General features: G+C 38.6%; 1 protein-coding gene across 1 annotated transcript in view; it reads right to left on the reverse strand.

Annotated features, from left to right (window-relative positions):
* Positions 1-23,061, reverse strand: part of LOC122788032 (speckle-type POZ protein-like) — a 123,764-nt gene that overhangs the window by 68,229 nt on the left and 32,474 nt on the right. The window contains exons 3-4 of the mRNA XM_044054953.1: positions 11,277-11,404; positions 2,615-2,792 (exon numbers count right to left, since the gene is read on the reverse strand). Of these exons, the coding sequence (XP_043910888.1) occupies positions 2,615-2,792; positions 11,277-11,404 (306 nt within the window). The remainder of the gene's footprint in view (positions 1-2,614; positions 2,793-11,276; positions 11,405-23,061) is intronic.

Consider the following 23,061-nt stretch of genomic DNA (forward strand, 5'->3'; position numbering starts at 1 on the left):
AATAATGACAGACATTTGAGTTTCAGACTTCACATCCTTCCAAAAATGTATACTAATGGAAACCTTGTTATTCTAGCAATGTTCTAAGTTTATAAGAGCAATATTTAAAATATGTCCCTATTTTCGTCCTTTATCCCCCGTTATTTATGGCTCTGTCCAGACTTCTTGTGCCAAGAGGTTGAGAGGTATGAGCTTGAGAGACTTTAGGATGTCCAGGTGGGGATGGATAATGTAAAATCCCATGTATGTTGTGAAATTGAAGGTTTTAGGGGGTTTTTTTTGACTAAACAACCTTTATACAAATATTAGACAACTACTCATCACAAAAAACACCTTTGATGATTGCACTTAATAATAACTATATGATTGCAATCTCGGCTATGTCTGTTGTCTGTAGGGGCATAAGAATATAATGTGGTCTTGAAGTGCTGGGTATGGCGGACAGTGGGTGTACAGAGTCAGTTCTTCAACTACAGTGATGAACAGAATGGTGTTATATGATTTTCCAGTGCAGTGAGCTCGGGTGAAGGATCAATCCCTTCAGTTTGTTTAAATGCAAGAAGTGAAGACAATAAATTTATCCTGTGACTATGTATGCATCAACTCCAGTCTTCTTTGAACAGGGGCAGTGGGATCATTGGCATCTACTTGACCATTAGAATGAAATTTACAAGTGTGCCTTTGAACATTTGGTACCAAGGCAGCACTGCCCTTAGGCATCAGGTACCAAGGAGTAAGTCCTTCAGTTATACAGACTATGTGTGACAGACTGAAGACTGAACAATTTAAGTTGTATGAGTTAGTGTGCGTGCGTGCGTGTGTGCGTGCGTGTGTGTGTGTGTGTGTGTGTGTGTGTGTGTGTGTGTGTGTGTGTGTGTGTGTGTGTGTACGCACATGCATGGGCTCCTGGGTCTCGCTGCACAGTCTGATACACTTTATCAACCATATATATTATAATTTTTTACACTTTTTTGAAAGTGAGGTTATAAATGATGCCAGTGTCAATGCATAAATCCATGTTTCATATAATATATCTCTGAGTTTACTTCCTACACAGTTTACATCTTCTAAGCTTCAGACTGAAATGAGGATGATCACTTCTAATAAATAAAAACTAAGCTTATTACATTTTTTTTTCTATCTCTTCGGTCCTGGCAACGCTCTGTGATTAGAAAAGCTTATATAACAAACACATTCAGTTAATTTTAAGACAGCCATGCTCACGTATGAAAAACATGGTGAATGCTGCACAACTCTATTTAGCTTCATAATGCAACAGTCATACTGCATGGGACTCTTTATGCTAATAAGGCAAGCAGTGAGATATCTGTATTGTTTAACTAAATAAAGCCATACAAAACCTAACATGCTGTCTGGCTACAGGCTTACAATTAAAACTAAACTAATTAATGTGCTTAATTGTACAGGCTGAAAGATTAATGAGTTGCAGAAGAGAAGAGGTAAGGGTTACAAGCATGGAAAATGTGAGGTTAGCTAAAGTCTTTCTTCAAGAAACTCACATAGGTTCATAGGTTTTTACTAGGCTAACAAGCACAAGGGCCTTTTTAAGCCTAGCCATGTATTCCATATCTCTGACAAGTTTTGATACCCTTGATAAGTGTAAGCATGGGCCTGGGAGCTGAACCATTTACAGGTTACCTTTGTCCATTAGAGATATAGGTGCCAAACCATGGATGAATTTCTGATTTCCCAACCAGTTGTCCAAGTTGCACTTGAATTGAGTTAGGGAAGAACGCTGCTTCACATGGATGGGGAGCCTGTTCCATAGATGGGGGTAGTCTCTGGAAAACATAACTTTCTCTCCAGCAGGTCTTATTTATATCACAGGCAAGGTTTAAGTCTTTAGAACGGGTAATTCTGGTGCTGTTTGTTTTGTGGATATACAGGAGGTCCATCAGAGTGGGGTCTGACAATGCCCTGTATGCCAGGCATAGATCTCCCCTCAAAAGCCTGTAGGACACAAAACACAGAAGAGGGCCTTGAGTCAGTCTGCATAGGACATATTACTTACCCCCTGTAGTCTTTTAGTGAGGAATCGCTGTGGATGTTCCAGTTGTTGGATATGCCTGGTTAGATACATACCAAAGGGGGCATTGTATTCAATGATACGTCTGATGAATGACGAATACAGTGGAACAATGACTTCCTTGGACTTAGATGCCATACCTTTGTTTATAAGTTGCACAACATAGAATTATTTCCTCACCACTGTAGACACATGATGATCAAAGGCTAGATTACTATCTATGTGTGTCCCTAAGTCCCTGACTACTGGGTCAACTCTAAGGGGTGTGTTGTCAATCCGATAGTTACCAGGGATGGATGACTTCCCAAAGGTACTATTATTCATTTCTTGGCATTTAGTCCATGGCTCTGGCAAATCAGAATACAAGACAATGTGCTGATTTTCAGGAAGATTTCCTTGTTGTTCCACATTGTCTCTGTAAGACATGTCTGACCAGCAAAGGAAAAAAAATGTGGTGCAAGGATGAGAGAGCTGTGATTTGGTTCCATAATAATCAGGTACTCTAAAAAAGCAAATAGGTAAATCCAGTCATTAAAAAGATGCGTATGAATCAACTCTATTACTTACCTGCAAGAATAGCTTTATGTGCTTGAAACTCTTGGCCAACCACACAAAAAGAGCAATCTGTAAACCGGGATTTCACCCATAAGTCTCTAAGCTCCTCGGTCAGGCGACATTCTGGTATTTTTATTTTATTACTGGTATTCTGGCTAGAAATAGTTACAGAGTCTAGGGCTGCACTCACCTGAAATCATAAAAGGAGAGCAGTTTCAATTAAATATGCTCAATTGACATTAAGATCATGCTTTTCAATTAAGTATTTCTAGTAAATATTGAAATCAGGCTATCCTCTGGACTTTTGTTTGATGCATAATAAAGGCCATGTTGTGCAACCAGTTGGATGAGATATAAAATACAATGTACAATACTTGTGATAATTTATTTTGCACTGCAGTTTGGTACCTAAAATATGTGTAAGGAGAATGGCTTGAGGGCTGAGTGTGATTTTCAATAGATTGCTGCTGTGTATGAAACCCTGACCCAAAATCAATTCGCTATAAATTATTTAGTTTATCGTTTTTTATGTTACCTGATGAGGGGGGTGTGAGCCCCACTGGGGCTCTTGCTTCTGGCATTATACCTGTCAAGGAGTAAGGCAGGTATCCTAAGGTGAGCTCAGGGAAGATAGAAACCTCCTGTGGAGCAGAAGGACAAAAGCTCACTTGATCTAGATTTTCACTATGAATACAGACGGTAAACGTGGGGCCTCATAATCCTTCTTGCTTTTTGGGTTTTTAAGCTGGAGGTGTTAGAAAAGTTACTACAGGGATAACTGGTTTGTGGCATCTAAGCATTCATAGTGACATTATTTTTTGGCCATTCTATGTCAGTTCGTCCTATCATTGTGACACAGAATTCACCAAGCGTTGGATGTTCACTTACTAATAGGGAAAGTGAGTTGGGCTTAGTCATGAGACAGGTTAGTTTTACCCTAATGATGATGTGTTGCTGCAACAGTAATCCTGTTCAGTATGAGAGGAATTGCAGGTTCAGACATTTGGTATATGTGCTTAGCTGAGGAACAATGGTGCGAAGCTACTATTTGTGGGATTACGACTGAATGCCTCTAAGTCAGAATTCTGCTGAAATGTAACAATACTGCTGCACCTCAGATCCCTAGTTGGTCAGAGATAGCTAGCTGTAAGGTCGGTGAGGACCACTGCTCATCACTGGGTTGGAGTGAGGATGGAAGGGGGCCACATCTCTCCTGTAGTGCACTGCACATTCTTGGGGAACCAGGTGCTAAATCACTCACAGATAACCTGATTCTGGGTCACAGTTTTGTACATAACAGAGCATCAAAAAACTGTAATCTATTGAAAGTCAGACCTTGAGTCAAACTTTTGTCACAGGCAGAGGAATGGGATCCATACCCTCACAGGGATGGGGGACTCGTGCTTATGCTGCCTAAAAGGGAGTGGGTTTGACATAATGGTTAAGGTCTTTGCCTCACAGACACAAGATACAGGGTGTGAGTCTGACCTCATCTTATTGGCTAGGCTTAAAAGGCAGCCAGGTAGTCCAATATTTACCAATGAACATATGAACCTTTCCAAAATGTTTTTTTTTTGTTTCCACTCTCTCTCTCCAGTGCTTGAAGAATGTGAATAACAGCTTAGTTATACCCAATGCAGATACTTCACCTACTCTATACCAGAAGCAAATCCCAAGAGGAACTCAGCCCACCTCTGGATATGGATTTGAGGGAGGCTTAGTCATGAAAAGAGAAACTCAGTCTCCAGACTGGGTGGCACCATCCTCAAAGACAAGGGTCTGACAACTTGAAGAGATCTATGAGTGAACTGAAGCTTTGTAAGCACTGACATCTCGCTATAGGATTTGTAAAAGTAGATAAGCTAAGAGCACTGTGAAAGTCACAGCTACCACGAGTCCAAGGTGAGGCAGCAGATTACAGTGTTTCACATACCTTTATGACCTCACAAATTTGCTGAAATGAAAGACAGAGCGAGAATCTCAGGTGTTCTGTGGAAGAAGGAAGAGGTAGGAGTAAAAGCTTATTTCTCTTTCTGAGGCTAGAAGAGGCTGTACAGAAACCCCTCCAATAGGTAAATTGAGATTGAATAATCCCAGTATCCCACACAAGAATCACTGAGTTTGGGGTTACTGTAATAAGACAGCACACCAAAGAGCCTGATGTGGCATTCTTTAACAATATCTAGTTTCCATTTGCCACTGGTGACAGTCCTCCAAGCAAGGACAAACTCAGATAGCTGGTGTCTACTAGAGGCAGTTCTCTCCAGTAGTCTGCTGAGAATCTTTGCTTCTGGGATGCTTGGCTGAGAGCCCCAAATGTGGCAAGCTTGCCTGAAGGTTGGGCTACCTTCTTTGCCTGAAAACAGGCTGATCTTAAGATAATTGATGCCTTTTGGGGGGGGTCCCTGGGTTGGTCCAGTAGAGGGGAAATGAGAACAACATAGTACTATAACTTTCTCTGTATGGGGGATAAATCTTTTTCCCCTCTTCTTAAGCTTTTCAGTGCATCCTATAAAGGCTCACCAAAGAGAACCTCACCCTGGAAATTGTAGAGCTCATCCTGGGACAACTTCAACTGCACCATGAAGTGTAAACAAGCACCAGTCTCTCCTGCCCTAGCCTATGCATCAGCAAAGTCTATGGTGCAGTATGGAGCATGAAACTCAGCTGAGAGGGTCATACTAGACCGTCTTTTCCAGAGACACACAGACCCTTCTCTGGCTCCTGCAGAAGTCACATGTGGTGACCTAATAGTTGTCCCTGTGCCTATTGTCCTCCACTGCAGGCACTGAAAATAAATCTGTATCTGCCCCATTCACCAGTATAAAGTGTCTGCATTTGGTACTTTCTGCAAGACTAGACATCATACTGTTTTCCCAGGCAGTAAAGACTGTTCCTATGCGGGCCCTGGATGTTGATTTGTTGAATTCCTGTTTAAAGTATGAGGACCATGATTATGGTCACTCAGAACAATGAGTGTATCTATCTGTCTATAATTTATTTATATATATGCATATATGTATATATATATATATATATATATATATATATATATATATATATACACACACACACACACACACACACACACACACACACACACACACACACACACACACACACACACACACACACACACCAGGTTAATCTTGGGCTCTAAGTCTAAGTGTGAGTGTGGGCAAGTGTAATACAGAAGAAAGTTCTGGCAACCTACTACCATTTCCACGGATAACTGTGGCTGTCAACAGGCCATGAGATCACTCTAGGAGTCATCTGCAAATTGTATGATTGATACATACACAGACTTATACATGCACAATTACACACATGGCATCCCTGCAACTGATAAAATATTTGTCATTTATAGGTGTTATTTATTTATTTTTTTTGAGTGTTTAAATAGTTGCTAATAGGATAGGACGTTGGTGTATTCAAAATAATTGCTGGTACTTTGTGTGGTATTGCAGCAGAACTGATTCTGGAAATGAAAAGGGAGATATGGGAAAGGAAGGAATAGAATATGGGAGGCTGGGATAAAGATGAGGGTGAAATACGAAACGGTGAATCTAGAAATTTGGTCACACACTAGAAAGGAAGAGTAAGAATGAAAGAGAACAAGAAACTGAAGAAAATGCTTGAAGAAAAAAAAAGCAAGGTTGATAAGATGGTGTGTTACAGTGAACATCATCAAGGAAGTAGGAAAAACATGTCTATTATAAGGCAAAACTGGATATAAATATGACCCCAGTAAGCAGCTGGAAAGAACAGAAGGATCAAATAGCTGTGTTATGATATATAAATATGTAGTGAATGCAGTAGGAATGCTAGAACTAAACAAAAAGCAAATAAAATTATGTAAAAGAGGGATGGAAAGAAATCCAAGAAAATGTGAGGAAAGTAAAAGAATGGTAATATCATTAAAGACTGTACAACCTTCATGGGACCAGCAGCTCAGAATAAGTTACAGATGTCTCTTTACCCAAAGAATATTATTGCAAGAAGGCAAAAAAAGAAAGATGAAAAGTACTGAAGATGTGACCAAGAAAAGGTAGCATAATTCTTATGCTTAAGAAATGTGAATGGGTGAAGGAAATGTGTGTGAAAACAGTTGCAGAATGGGAAGAAATGTCGGAAATTAAAAGACAGGACATATGGGAAATTTACTTCTTTTTTTTTAACTTGGATGGAATCAAGGTGAAATAGATATGGGTGTATGGACACAAGTTTCACTGAAAGCAGGAGGTATTAAAAGTCATATAACAAATCTGGAATGGGAGTGAGAAAGGAAAGAAGAGTACGGTGAAAACGTCAATATGGCCGCCCTCAGTAGGAAGATCCAGGAATAGTAATGTCAGAACGAGGAAGAGTACAGTGAAAACGTCAATATGGCCGCCCTCAGTAGGATGATCCAGGAATAGTAATGTCAGAACGAGGAAGAGTACGGTGAAAACATCAATATGGCCGCCCTCATTAGGAAGATCCAGGAATAGTAATGTCAGAACGAGGAAGAGTACGGTGAAAACGTCAATATGGCCGCCATCAGTATGATGATCCAGGAATAGTAATGTCAGAACGAGGAAGAGTATGGTGAAAACATCAATATGGCCACCCTCAGTAGGATGATCCAGGAATAGTAATGTCAGAACGAGGAAGAGTATGGTGAAAACGTCAATATGGCCGCCCTCAGTAGGAAGATCCAGGAATAGTAATGTCAGAACGAGGAAGAGTATGGTGAAAATGTCAATATGGCCACCCTCAGTAGGAAGATCCAGGAATAGTAATGTCAGAACGCGGAAGAGTATGGTGAAAATGTCAATATGGCCACCCTCAGTAGGATGATCCAGGAATAGTAATGTCAGAACGAGGAAGAGTACGGTGAAAACGTCAATATGGCCGCCCTCAGTAGGATGATCCAGGAATAGTAATGTCAGAACGAGGAAGAGTATGGTGAAAACGTCAATATGGCCACCCTCAGTAGGATGATCCAGGAATAGTAATGTCAGAATGAGGAAGAGTACGGTGAAAACGTCAATATGGCCGCCCTCAGTAGGATGATCCAGGAATAGTAATGTCAGAACGAGGAACATTAGTCACCAGGATAGGAGACGTTAGGACAAATGCATAGCATAACATTAAATATCAGTAGAAATCATAGGAGAATAGGTTGAGCAATACTAACAGAAGAACAGTTGCAAAGAGGCAGAGGAAAGGGATAGTATTGGGGCAAGTAGTTATGAAAGTGGAGGATGCAGAGAAAGACAGTCAAAAAACATGATAAATACTTGGTAAAGCAATAAACCCTAGCTAGACTGTGATGTTAGCCTGAACTGACACATCTGTTTTACAGGACATATATGTATTATATCAGTTTGTTTCAATAAACTAATAAAAGAATAATCGGTTGTTGATTTGAAGAAAATCCAGATGTTGAGCTGTAACATCTTCTTGAAAGGACTTGGTTCTAAGCCAGGCATATTTTTTTAAGGATATCCAAAATGCTGAAGACCTGGAAACTACATCTACTGTATCAAGTCCACATGTCAGCATGTGTACACCTGTTTTATCACCCGCAGCAGTAAGCTTCTGTATCTTGTCATTGACATCACTGTTAAGGAAAGGCTAGATAGTTTGCTGTAAGAGCTTTGTCTAGAGCTTTGATGTCACCATGTGAGGTACATAGTTAAGGATCAGACACAAAGATTATATGAGGCAAATACTCTTTTCTTATACCTATCTAGAATTCTTGATTCCCTTTAGAAAGGAAGTAAGCTGGAAGAATTTTTTGTGATGGTACTGGTTGGAACTCAAGGAAACAGTAGCAGAGTCAGTTTTCAGATTTTTTTACAGCTCTGGTCTATGTTGGTGATCTACTATGTCCACAGTTTGGGTGCTTGAGGTTGTATCCCTTGATGTTGACAGCTTCCGTGGCATGCCTTTAAAAGTATAGAATGATGGAAGGAGGGAGCATTCCAACTAATTCATCTTCAACATTTCACAATGTCTTTTGGAGAAGAATAATCATTCATTGGCCAAAAAAAAAAAATGTTTCTCTAGGTAATAGAAGAGGACTGTGACAATATGTTATCCTGCTCTGAATCTGGATCCAAGGGGAAGTCAAACTGTTTCATACAGAAGTCTTCCTCTTAATCAGATGACAGTGGGAAAGGATACCTTTTTTTCCTCTTTCATTACCTTCTCCTGGTGATATATGCCTGAAAGGGCTATCTAACCTGGAGCTAAAGTATATACATGTCTTGGACTGGCGTCCTGAAAGCCTGTTTGGACTTTGCAGTTTCCTGAACTGGGTTAAAATAATATTTTGCAAATATTTATAATCAAGTGACTGGGGTATGGAAGGCTACATATACTGATAAGTTGAAGGTACTGTTGTGGGTGAGACCAGCACTGTATCCTTCAAAAGTACAGACCCCACGCATTGTGCAGATTTAACTGTCTCTACTATTAAACAGTCTGCATACCTCATTGGCTTAGAAAGCTCCTGAACCTGGGAAATAATTTTTATAGTTCCTATGACGCTACTAATCTCTTGGCTGGCTTTTTAACTTTGTAAGAAACCCAGTCTAATGTAAGCAAGTCTTTTTTAGGCACCTAATTGACTGTGTTTTTGTGATCCAGAAGTGGTAGCTGTTGAAAATGTGGTTGCAGTTTTAGTGGAACTCAAGAAGAACTCATGTTTCCTATGTTTTTCTGTTACCTTCTCCTGCACAATAGCTCAGTTTATTTTTCCTTCTTCCATTTTCAATTCAGATAACTCAGAAGATGTACCTTTCTCCCTTTTTTCTTAGAACGTTTTTGTAACTTTTGTAACCTTCTATCATATATGGGATAAAGTTTTTTTAAGCTTTCTTAATCTTATGATCTGGCTCCAGACACAAAAGGCATTATATTTAGAAATGTTAAGATGTTTTTGCACATCATAAGCATACTTATTAATGGATTTTGACAGGGCAAAACATACCCTCTGCTCCAAATGAAACGGGTCAAAAAGTGCTCAACAACGAAGACATTTTGAGCTGTAAGAAGAAATATCAAAGAAACTACAACAATTAAAAACATTTAATGACTAGATAATTCATCTGTGATCAGAAAACATAATTAAATAGGTTCATAGGTTGGTACTAGGCTAACGGCCCAAGGGCCTATACAAGCCTAGCCATAACAATTCCCTGGATATTTCTTCCCACAATGTTTACTTCCCTGGACCCCTGTCTAGCAGGGCGACTGACGTGATCCCCAGGGTAAATTTCCTATCTCCCATCCAATTGTCAAGGTTCCTTTTGAAGAGGGCCAAGGAGGCACTCTGCTTGACATGTATGGGCAGTCTATTCCAGAGTATGGGGAGTCTCTGATTCAGGAACCTATCCCTCCAATATGTTTTGTTCATTGTGATGACAAGGTTTAGATCCCTAGAGCATGTGGCTCTGAGGGATTGTGATTTCTTTAAGTGGAGCATGTCCAGCAGCTCAGGGTTTGACATGGCCTTGTATGTTAAGCAGAAATCGCCTCTGAGGAGACAATATGCCACAGAGTATAGCTGGAGTTCTTTAGACGGTCAGCATAGGGCATCTGCTTTAGGCCTGTGATTCTTTTAGTGAAGTATTTCTGCGGCCCTTCCAGGTGTTGCAGATGTCTTGTGAGGTACATACCAAATGGGGCATTGTACTCTATAATGGGTCTAATAAGGGATGAGTACAGTGGGACAATGACCTCCTTTTTTCTGGATGAAAAGCCCTTAGTGATGAGGTGTGCCACATAGAAGGATTTCCTGACTGTTGTGGCGATGTGGTTATCGAAGGTGAGACCACTGTCCACCTGTGTCCCTAAGTCTGTCATCACACTTTCGGTGTTTAGTGTACTGCCATCTATGTGGTAATTCATGGGTACATGGTTTTTCCCAAAGGGGATAACTATACATTTCTTGGCATTATGCTTGAGCCCATGGCTCTGGCACCAAGCATCTGTTTCTGCAAGGTCCTTTTGTAGAATATCCACATCATTTGGGGATTCAATAATGGCTTCCAGTTTGCAGTCATCTGTGAACTTTGTTAGCCAGATTCCCTTAGTGTTGGCCTGTACTTCAGAGAAGTAGATGGCAAACAAGAGTGGTCCCAGGACTGAACCCTGAGGTACTCCACTTATCACTTGTCTGGAGCTGGATTTGGAGTCAGCTACTTTTACAGCCTGGGTTCTGTTAGTAAGCCAGTTGGCAACCCATCGAGTGACATAGGGATTTATGCCCAGCTTAGTAAGTTTATCTATGATTCCAGTGTGGGGGATGATGAATTATTCAGAAACATCAAGGAATTATGTAAGAAAATATTGCCAACACAGGTAACCATACAGAGTGTCCATTGTAATACATGCACTCTGCAAATGCTAATACTAATGTCTCCAGTGGTTGCTATGCAAAAACCAAAGCTGAAAACTCTGGGAGGCAAAGACACATGCACACAAAAAGTTGATGAGTGTTTAGAAAGGATGAACTCCACTTTATAAGGCATACGTTTTAAGGCCAGTAATTCCCAGATATGCTGGAACTAAGCAAACACAATAACCCAGAAATTATAAGTACTGTTTTTACATTCTGTAGAGCTGAAGCTTTAAACTTAAAACTTAGGAAAATGTCAGAATCTGGAATTTCCAAACGTCTTACCTCACAGAAGAGGGTGAATATGTCATCTGGCAGTAGTTCATTGGCCTTATTGAATAAAAAGTCTCTCTGAATAAACTTCTTAAATCCCCAGTCTTGCCCCTTCACAAAATGGTATGTCATCTTGCTGTCTGTACAAAAGAGAAATGGCATTATTTATTTAAAAAAATGAACTACTGTTTCTAGAATTAGGTAGCACTCCAGTTTACAGCAATAATTTTTATTACAGCAAAATCTCCTGCTACAAAGCAGGCCACCCAGTTCCACACAGAACAGTAACCTTCCTGAAGAAGGAACTAGAAAGTAAAACTGAGTTTAGGATACAATAAATAAATGTGACAAAGAGCAGTTTATTTTGCTTTTATATCACACTAAAAGTAATGTGTTATACAGTTACCAGTCGCACTGTCTGTACATTCAGAAATTTGGATCATAACATGGATCCTCAAGAAGCATGTGACACAGCACAATGCTGTTAATGGTCAAATGACAATCTTCAAGTATGTGGGAGACCTACACAGTAACGTGCACATAAATGAAACATCAGAAGAAAGGCTTAATCCATTCATCTGCCCTGTCCTGCACATTCTTGCAGTACTGTAACTGAGATGCATTCATGTTCTGTATGTCCTAGGATAAGATACCATTCGTGTTCTGTATGTCCTAGAATGAGATACCATCCGTGTTCTGTATGTCCTAGAATGAGATATCATCCGTGTTCTGTATGTCCTAGAATGAGATATCATCCGTGTTCTGTATGTCCTAGAATGAGATACCATCCGTGTTCTGTATGTTCTAGAATGAGATACCATCCGTGTTCTGTATGTCCTAGAATGAGATACCATTCGTGTTCTGTATGTCCTAGAATGAGATACCATCCGTGTTCTGTATGTCCTAGAATGAGATATCATCCGTGTTCTGTATGTCCTAGAATGAGATATCATCCGTGTTCTGTATGTCCTAGAATGAGATACCATCCGTGTTCTGTATGTCCTAGAATGAGATATCATCCGTGTTCTGTATGTCCTAGAATGAGATACTATCCGTGTTCTGTATGTCCTAGAATGAGATACCATTCGTGTTCTGTATGTTCTAGAATGAGATACCATCCGTGTTCTGTATGTCCTAGAATGAGATACCATCCATGTTTTGTATGTCCTAAAATGAGATACCATCCGTGTTCTGTATGTCCTAGAATGAGATACCATCCATGTTCTGTATGTCCTAGAATGAGTTACCATTTGTGTTCTGTATGTCCTAGAATGAGATACCATCCGTGTTCTGTATGTCCTAGAATACTGTCCAGAACATTGCTGTTGCACTACTGAGTTAGTATCCTACCTCCAACAACCACTGTTCTGGCATCGTGTGTATAGTAAAAAAAAGGCTGTGCACAAATTAATTCTCTACAGATTACAGGACTTCCATACAATACTAGATCATTTTAACCAACTGGGAACACTTCTAAACATCTATTGCAAGTTATTTTTATCCTATGTTATACTTACAGTGCATATGTCCCTTCTGGTACACTCACAATCTCTTTATGTATGTGTCCAACATAGCAAAACTGAATATTTAATGGCATGTAAAGATCTTGAGATGAAGCAAGCTTCAAAGGCATACTTAACATACATTCTAATAACATGCAGCATTTCTAAACGGATCTGCATTTTAAAACACAAATTATAGCAGTGCAAAGAATACTTAAAAAAATGAAGACTCATGGCTGGTTTAACATGACTAACAAATATACACATCTATAGTTGGACAACTTAACTTCCATGTCAAAATACAACACAGCATGGGGACCTGAAATCCATTATAGCCTCATCTTAATTATTTGTTTTACAGATAGTAATATCATTGACAATATTAAGTCAGAGAGACAATGTGCAGACAACTTGCTTCCAGCTGACAGTCTCCTCTCTATACTAGATCTAGAACATTTCTAAATAATCTTTGAAAGCATATGTAGACCTTCAAACAGTTTAAAAAGTATAAGATGAAAACAGGACATGATGGGTTGTAACGGAATGGCCCATCTATATTCTCCACAGTGAGTGCTAAGACCTCTAAATCAGAAATAACAAAGCCATATGCAAGTTAAAAAGTTGTTACTACAATATATGGAGACATGTTCACTTTTAAATTTCAAAATCCCAAAACCTCGAACCTCTAAATCCCAATGTTCATTAGTTTGAAGTCTTGGAATCTCGAACTGTAGCAATGGAGATCGCCGTATAGTGCAAAACAAGAACTTTACTGTTCTCTGCACTATCGTGCGATCTTGGAGTTAGTATATTTAAGTTGCGGGGGTGTGGGGGGTGCAGGGAACATGATGTAGGACATTTTCTTCTTTTAGTTTTTTTTTTATTTTTTATTTTGAGATTTCAAGACCTCGAACTTCTGAACATTGGGATTTAGAGGTTCAAGGTTTTGCGATTTTGAAATTTAAAAGTGAACCCATGGAGACATGCAATCCTGCTGAAACCATTTATATAAGTGATATATGTATCAATACACATATATCTATATTTATAATTTATACAAATGTATACATGTATGTGTATGTGCACACACAATCAGTAGTATTTATTTCTTATCACATTTTTCCTCAATCCATATTTTAACATATGACATCACCTATGGTCACCTAGAATCTGAATGAAATAAGTTTAGAGTTACAGAACAATTGTGTTATACTGTGCTCCTCACAAGATATAATTTTCTAAGTGAAACACCTTATCCAGTCAGAATATATTTAGAAGCAGGTAACAGGCACCAGCACTTTGGAGACTGCAAATGCCACTCACCACATATGTGCAAAGAGACCTTTGCACATCTTAATTCTTTTGAAATTGGTCTATGTTTGGGCCCCACCTTTGTTACACCAGAGTAAATATAGAAATACTTGTGAAACTCTTAATAAATAGCTAAAAACGTCCCTCTGGGACAGAGATTGGGATGGTCAGAGACTAAGAACAATTCTACAAAGAAGCATTACAGTGGGATGTTCCTACAAATCTGTACCACCTTTTTAAGGAAAGAATTTGAAAGCAAATTCAATATATGTGAAACTGTGAGGAAAGGCAGGAGGCAGAAATTTAAGAAATGAGATCCTGAACTATAGCTAAATTAAATTCTGTCCAACATCAGGATGCAGCATTCAACTATAGACTTTATTAAGGTTGCAAGAGGTTATGTGAGGCAGCACATATCTTTGCATGTAACACATTCCTGAAATGGTCAAGAGAAGTAGTCATGCCTATAATGGAATGGTCAATATCATTCCCAGGATGCTGCACATATGAAGGAAACAGAAGAATATTAATGGCTCATACTGTCTGCACAATTAGCAGCTAGTCACTGTGTAGCAACATTCTCCCTCCCACAAGCCAGCACCATGGTGCATAGGGATAAAGCCCTGCCTATGGTCCAGGCATCCTGGGTTCAATTGGCTGGACCTGATAGTGTTCTTTTGATACTATCATTGAAAAGAGGGAATTTGCATCTACTAATTCATTTACAGAATTTCTTTCTTTTGTCGTATAGGTTGTTTATGGCAGTGGCCCACAAGGGCAGCTTCTTTCTGAATTTTCCATAATACTTGGTTCTGGTAGGGACTACTAGCTCTATGCATTTTTCTAAACGAGTGTAAAATTCCTTAGAGAAGCTTGCTGCTGAGAGGGAGAGGTGCAGTTATAAGTGAATTTTGCTATTTTGTCACAGAGCAGGTTGATGTTGACATGTTTGTAACCCTTAAATTCAGGGTTGGGATTGCCAAAGGAGCTTTTAGGAGTTTAAAGGGGGTAGTCACAAGTTTATTGACAGTCTTCATCCAGGAAGGAGATACTAGACTAGTAGTTCTAGAGGTAACCATATTTGTAAGAATTAGCTCAAGAGTGCTTGTCCTCGAGCAGTTGGTAAGTAAACCTACCAAAGGGAAGTTTTACTTATTAAGTCTAGAAATTCTGAGAGCATATTCTATATTGGAAGTATAGGTGTCCAGTTTATTGAAGGGTAGTTAAAGTAATCCAAAATAAGGGAGTTTGTACTAAAAGAGAGATAATTTAGAATACTGAGGGATCTTAAATAGTCATCGGGGAATAAAGAGCTTGTGTTTCTATTTGTTCTCCTGGTATGCTTTTTCTCAAATATAATTTTTATTGCTTTTTCATAATTTAAGACAAAACAGACATATAACAAAACTGTCATAATACTATGTTTACAGAGAAAAAAAAAAACTTGCTATCCAAACAGATTATAGATGTGTTAATAAGCAAAAATAATCATCCATACCGAGGCAATAGCAAGTAGATACCAATAAACATAGAAAGGTAGAATGGATTAAGTGCTATCCCAAACACGCAGGATTGATCTATAAAAAACACATATCATAGGGATAGATATTTATACAGATACTCCCTTATAATAACAACTGAAGTAAATGATAAGGTGCAATTTACTTTGTTAATCACAAGGGTGAGTGATGATTCGAGAAACATATTTATGTCAGATTTATGATTGACATGAGAAAGGTAAGCGGGTATGTTCTTAGAAAGACATCATTTACAATATATACAACTATTTACAACTTGGATGCCTTTCCGTGTGGAATAAAGGGACATCAACCAACATGATTTGCATTAATGTTTCATCTGTATTTATTGGAAAATCAGACTAGACAGTATGCACACAATGGACTCCACAGGTTGTGATGATAGTGAATGACCATTGTATGATAATTAACTAGATTGATTTAAGTCAAATAGACTGCACCAATACTTCTGGAAATAGTCTTTTTTATTTTTACTGCTGGAAGAAAGTTTATGAGCAGAGATGTACTTAATTGACATTTTTTTGAAGTTCTCCCAGGAGATTATACAGGGGTTTACCCAGTTCTTAGCTATAAAGTATTTGAGGAGAGCACACACAGTTATTAGAGTGCGTTTCTGGACTCCTGTTAATGATTTAGGAATTATATTCAGGACTGTGGTTTGCCAGCAGAAGGTGGTCTTCTCATAACCCATTTTTTTGAGTTGTGCACTAATGGAGCTGATGAAGGCTACAGTGGTGAGCCGAAAGTGCTTAATGTATTTATTTAATAAATAAGAAATTCTGATATACGCTCTATTGCTGCCTGGATTGTTCATCATTTTTTATTCTGTGGAATTTATTAATGAATTAAGTTGTCTTAACATGGGGTCATATCTATTTGGGGTTCTGGAGAGCCCTTTAACATCAACAAAGTTCTTAGGATGGTAAAACTGCCATACCGTGGCGTTTTTAATTAAAGGAAAACTAGACAGGTCTAATAGAGAATTATATCTCCAGCATTTTACATCTATATTCCTTTTTTCTTTAAACATTTTAAAGGGATTAAAATACTTTTATAATGTTCTCATGTGTTGACCCCTAAACGTATGCCCATTTTGTAGAGAATGAGATCTACCCCATACTTTTCCCCACTCTGTAATTGTTGTTATACTAATGTTTTCATTATTTATTCATTTATCACACTAACATTTCTATAATTTTTCTATTATATAAGATAATTTACATCTAACATCAATAGCTCTTCCCTCTAATAAGTTTTTGCACTACTACCTATTCCAGTGTTCTTCCATGTCTCTAAAGGTGCAACTTTCAGTTTACTCTTATTCTTTATTTCTCATTTCAGATGTATTCCTAACGGGTCAGTGCAGTTTCTATCAACTTTGAACCTGCTACCTTCCAGTGCATAACCAGTTAGGGGGGATTCTTTTTTGTTTAAGTTAAGCCACTGAAACAAGTGAAAAAGCAGCTGTATATATTAGATAGTGTGGCATCCCCCAGGTCCTCTTTTTTGACATAATCAGTCTGTTGTGAGATATCATTGCTTTATTAACATTTTGTACACATGTCCTTACTTTGTTCTATATTTTAACTATTCCATCATGGTTATGTGGAATGGATGAATACCTTATCAGATGAAAAATAATTGCTGAATTCACCCTATTAAAGTATTGATTTTTAATGTTTTGTCTTGCAAAAAATGTCCATGATTTTCTCTTCAGTTTTCTGAATGTGTTTGCCAATCATATCTTTAAAGACCTTTTGCATTATTAAAACTAAATAAAGTAGGTCAGAGTTCTCTTGCATTTCACTAAAGTTACTAGAACCTCTTTCTTTTCTTACTCAAGTACTGTTGTCTTTTCTTATGTTGCAACTTAATCATAAAAGTATTACATCATTTTGGAGAATATTTAATAATCTTGATAGGGCTTTATCTCTTTTTTCTGCCATCAGTATATAATAATCAGAAAATAGTGTAAACCATGACTTTTCTTTTTTCCTTCTTGAAAAGTGGTCTTTCATTCTTTCCTGCAAAAAGTAAACTCTTTCAGTAACTAGTAAAAATACAGATAGCAATGGACAACCTTGTCTTCTATCACTACTAATGTTTATACTGTCTGTCACATCACTACTAATTAATAAATCAGTTTGTTGGTCCTTGTACATTGCTCTTAACCAAGCCTGGAAATTGTCACCAAATTTACATTTTTTAAGAATTTCAAATATGAATTCTCAACTGACTGTGCAAAATGCTTTTCTGATATCAAATTAAATTATACCTGCATGAATATCATCAGTTTCCTCTCTCCTTTAAAAAAAATAGGGACCACCAGTTGTCTGCATTTTGTTATATATAAATCCAGCTTGTCCTTTTTGAATCCGATAAGATCATGTTTAATTTATTAGCCAGCACTTTTCCAATGATTTTAATGCCTGTATTTAATAATGAAATCAGTGTAGTTTGCTGGATCTTAAATGTTGTTTTTATCTTTTAGAAAATATATTATTCTGGCTACTTTCATTGAATTTACAATTTTGTCTCCAACACATGGCCTCACTGCTGCAGAGCTCAACATCCTCACAGCCTTAATGCCAACCATCTCAAACTGCACTGCTTTATTCTGCCCACAATTAATATTCATTTCCATAGTTGATGTCTTTGAAATGTTCTTGTATCCATTGCCCTTCACCTGTACATTACCCAAAGTTACAGCCCCCATGTCCACACACACACACACACACACACACACACACACACACACACACACACACACACACACACATGGGAGTGAAAACAAACAACTCTTTTTTTTTTTAACTAAGAAACATCTTTATTAAATTATCATGTATTACATAGGCAATTTTACATTTATATAAAAGAAAATAAACCATATCAACATAATCTCAGTTGCAAACATTATACATTACAAACCATAGGTTCATAGATTAGTACTAGGCTAACTGCCCTTGTGAGCCATTTTAAGCCTAGCCAATTATCCCTTATGGGGATAATGCCAACACAACTGTAGCTGCAAACATTATACATCTCTTATAATATATCCAGTTATTGTCAATCAACCATTACATAGCTCATTCAAATCCTACCTTCTTTTAAACCTTGTTCCTCCTCTGCATGTATTGATCCCATAATTCCCATTTTCCTTCATAATTTGCTCCTACCCTTTTCTAAAGATCCCAATTCCAGTTGTTTTATCTCTGTTACTATCTGTGCTACTTCTAGTAAAATTGTTTTAGAGTTTGATTTCCACTTTCTAGTAATTGCTTTTTTAGAAGCTATCATAATTAGAGTTAGCAAGGTCTTACTATGTCTAGGCAATTCTGATTCTGTATCATAGCTCAAAAAAATCATTTCCTTAGTTACATCAATTTGCTCACCAGTTTCCCCAACAGAGCAGTCTGCTGGGAATCTTTAAAGTCTGCCAATTCATTACACTCCTAGAAAATATGTTCCTAGTTACCTCCTTTTTCCCCATCACTCCTCCAATATTTGCTGTCTACCTGAGAAAAATTCTTTGGAGTCCTCTTGGGGTATAAAAATACATATGTAAACACTTCCAAGCAGAGATCCTAAATCTTCTAGATTTTGTTGCATATTTGAGAGACATACATATATCCCCACATTGTTTCTTTGTGAACTGCTTATACTGTCTCTCTTCCCAATCCTTTCTAACCTCTTCTGATTGATTCTTATAGTTATCATGCAATATTTTATATGCTGTACTAATTATTCCTTTCTTAAAGACAACTTCCGTTCTAGATTCTACTAAAACTCTACCAGTGCTGGTCTTTCACTTAGGACCCCCTATTTATTTCTCTTTGACTATACTCTGATATCAGTCCTTGATAGGAAAGGCAATCTCTAACCTGAAGTCCAAATAAGTTCTTGACGTCTTCCAATTCTATCACCTTTCCCTCTCTAGTTATTTGCTCCCAATACCTTGGTTCCTTTGCTGCTTTTCTCCAATAAATTACAGTCCCCTCTTGCCTATTGTCTGTATCTCTATTGGCAAAGTCTCTTTTCTCCATTCCTGTGTTGGCTTAGTTCTTAGAATACCTCCTGCTACTTTATGAATATAATATTCTGTATTGTTATTGTTATTCTTCTTAAAGGTCTGCATCCAGAATCCCAGTCTCTCCTTGTTTCTTGAACTTCCCCCTCTTTTGTCATCATCTCTTTCCACTTTGAATTATAGTTTTATGTTTGTGCTGTGTATAGGAGCCTTAACTGCATTGCCCTAAAACACCCCTTCAAATCATGTAATCCCAATCTGCCCTGTTCTTTTGAAAGAATAATCTTATTCTACTTGATGCTTGCCATCTTCCCCTCCCAGATAAAATCCTTCAGCTCGTTATTAATTGTTATCCACAACTTCCCCTCTGGTTGATAAAAATATGCATGACCTGTGTATAAGACTAAATGGACTAAAAACATTTTAACTGCTTGTATCTCACTATCGATATCCATATATCAGAGCTTCCATTTTCTGTTTTTGTATTATCTTTTGTTTAGTCTCTTCTTACATATTCTTAGCTGCAACACCAGAATAATTTTTAATCCATACTCCTAAATGCTTCATTTTATCATGTGTCTGTAAGTATGGATATTGCTGAACCAATTTTTATGTGGGTACATAATTTATTGCTATTACCTTTGTTTTAGCTTTATTAATTTTGTATCCCAAAAAGATTTGAAACTCTCTCAGTATGTTCTACAACACTGTAATGTCCCTTTCTGGTTTTTGTCAGGTATAAAATAATGTCATCTGCAAATAGAACTATGTTTTCTTGACTACCATGCCAATTTCTGAGTTCCTTATTTTCTTTGCCAATGGTCCTAAATATAAAGCAAATAACAAAGGGGAGAGAGGACACCTCCACCCCTACCTGATTCCTCTGTTCAAGCAGAGATTATCAGAGAGGGCCCCACCCATTTTAATTTCAGCTTCCGATCCCTCATATATCCTCCTAATCAACCTTATAATTTTATCAGGGAAGACAAATGCTTCTATTTCTCTGCTCATGAAGTCCCAATTTACTCTTAACCAAAGGTTGACAACAGAAAAATGTAAAAACTTGAAAAAGCAGTCAAGGGTGAATTACAACCACTTTATTTAGTACAAAGTTAGTTAAGCACTTTCATTCCAACAGTTCTGCTCAGGGACTTCTTCAGAACTAACAACCATTGAGAAACTCCTGTAAAATGCCAAAAGTTCAATAGAATAATAGACAAGTAATTAAAACAATTGAACTAACGATCAAAACATCAGTTAAAATTTCAGTTAAAATTTTAACCCTCTAAATGCCTGAGCTTAAGCATACAATTAATACTGACATAGTCATTCAGCCCAGGGTACACAAAGGCATTCAAACGTAATTGCCACTTTAATTCACATAGTTCTAAGTGCTCAGGTAAAATCCTTCCTTGTGCATCAGTTTAATTCACATAGTTCTAAGTGCTCAGGTAAAATCCTTCCTTGTGCATCAGGAACAATTTGTTGTATAACAGAAAAGCCAAAACCATGATCTTTAAACTCTACAACATGTTTACACAAGGTTCATAGGTTCATACTAGGCTATCTGCCCTAGGGCATTTATAAGCCTAGCCAGAGTGTGTTTGGCTTTCGCCACCCATTTTAAATTAATTTTGCTATGCCCTTTTTCGAGGTTAGTATACTGTGCCTCTGTCTAACAGTGACACAGAAGTGATACCCGGGGTAAACCTACGATCTCCCATCCACTCATCAAGATTCCTCTTGAAGAGAGTCAGTGAGGGACTCTGCCTAACCTGGACTGGGATTTTATTCCAGAGTTAAGGGAGCCTCTGGGTTATGAATCTGTCCCTCCAGCATGTCCTATTTATTTCAGTGCTGAGGTTCAAGTCTCTCGAGCACGTAGCTCGATGGGATTTGGATTTTCTGAGGTGCAGCATGTCCATTAATTCCGGGTTGGACATGGCTTTATACATCAGGCACAGATTGCCTCTGAGCAGGCGGTATGCTACTGAGTAGAGCTGGAGTTTCTTTAACCGGGCAGCATATGGCATCTGTTTGAGCCCTTTGATCCTCTTGGTGAGGTAGTTTTGGGGTCTTTCCAGTTGCTGCAGGTGTCTGGTAAGGTACATCCCAAAAGGGGCATTGTACTCAATTATGGGCCTGATGAGGGATGAGTAAAGATGCACGATGACCTCCCCTGATCTAGATGTGAATCCCTTCATGATTAGGTGGGCTATATAAAATGTTTTTCTAACCACTTTGGCCACGTGGTTGTCAAATGAGAGATTGCTATCAACTTGGGTCCCCAGGTCTCTAATTACTTCTTCTGTACTTAATGGATTACCACCTATGTGGTAATTTGTGGGCACTTTGTTTTTGCCAAAGGGGATGGCTATACACTTTTTGGCGTTTAGCTTGAGGCCATGGCTCTGGCACCAGTTGTCTGTTTCTATGAGGCCCTTTTGGAGGATGCTTGTGTCGGCTGGAGAGTCGATTATGGCGCCCAATTTGCAGTCATCTGTGAACTTGGTCAGCCACAGTCCTTCCGTGTTGGCCTGTACCTCCGAGAAATATATACCGAACAAGAGAGGTCCCAGGACTGAGCCTTGTGGGACGCCACTTGTAACTGGTTTGGAGTCTGACATGGCTCCAGCAATTCTAACCATGTGGGTTCTGTCCTTGAGCCAGTTTGCAACCCATCTAGTGACATAGGGGTTTATATTTAAGCTGGTGAGCTTATCTATAATGACCGATTGGGGTATTGTATCGAAGGCTTTTGCGAGGTCCAGGTAGGCTGTGTGGACCACCTTCCCCTTGTCAATGGCCTTGGTGACTGTTTCAAAGAAATCGACCAGGTTTAAGAGGCAGGATCTGCCCTTAACAAAGCCGAACTGGGTAGGATCCAGTGTCTGTAGGTCCCCAATATCTTTATTTATGAGGTCCATGATGATCCTTTCCATAGCTTTGCAGACCAAGCTAGTCAGGCTTATGGGGCGATAGTTTCCAGGATCCATTGAGGCACCACCTTTGTGGAGAGGGACCACTGTTGCTGTACGCCACTCTTTGGGTACATATCCTGTAGTAAGGCTGAGATTGAACAGTAGTTTTATGTTTGGGTTTAGCTCTTCTTGGAGTTCATGTAGGACCAGCCCAGGACACTGTCTGGTCCCATTGATGCTGTGTTTTTTGCTTTGGAGAGGGCAGCTCTTACCTGAGCATCTGAGATGTCAGGGGGGCAGCACTCTGCTGGGATAGATATTTGCCCTTTTGGTGGGGAGGGGGGGAGTTTGCGCTGAACCTGTCAGCTAGGATGTTGGCAATGTCTGTGGGTTCGGTGTATTTTTTGTCATTTTGGACTAATTCTGAGCATATCTGGGAATTCCCACCCAGGTTCCTAACTTAACTAAAGAAAGCCTTGTGATTATCCTTAGTGTCTT

Source organism: Protopterus annectens, chromosome 13.part0 (genome assembly GCF_019279795.1).
Source record: "Protopterus annectens isolate FY-2018-M chromosome 13.part0, PAN1.0, whole genome shotgun sequence".
In the NCBI taxonomy this organism is placed as follows: domain Eukaryota; kingdom Metazoa; phylum Chordata; order Ceratodontiformes; family Protopteridae; genus Protopterus; species Protopterus annectens.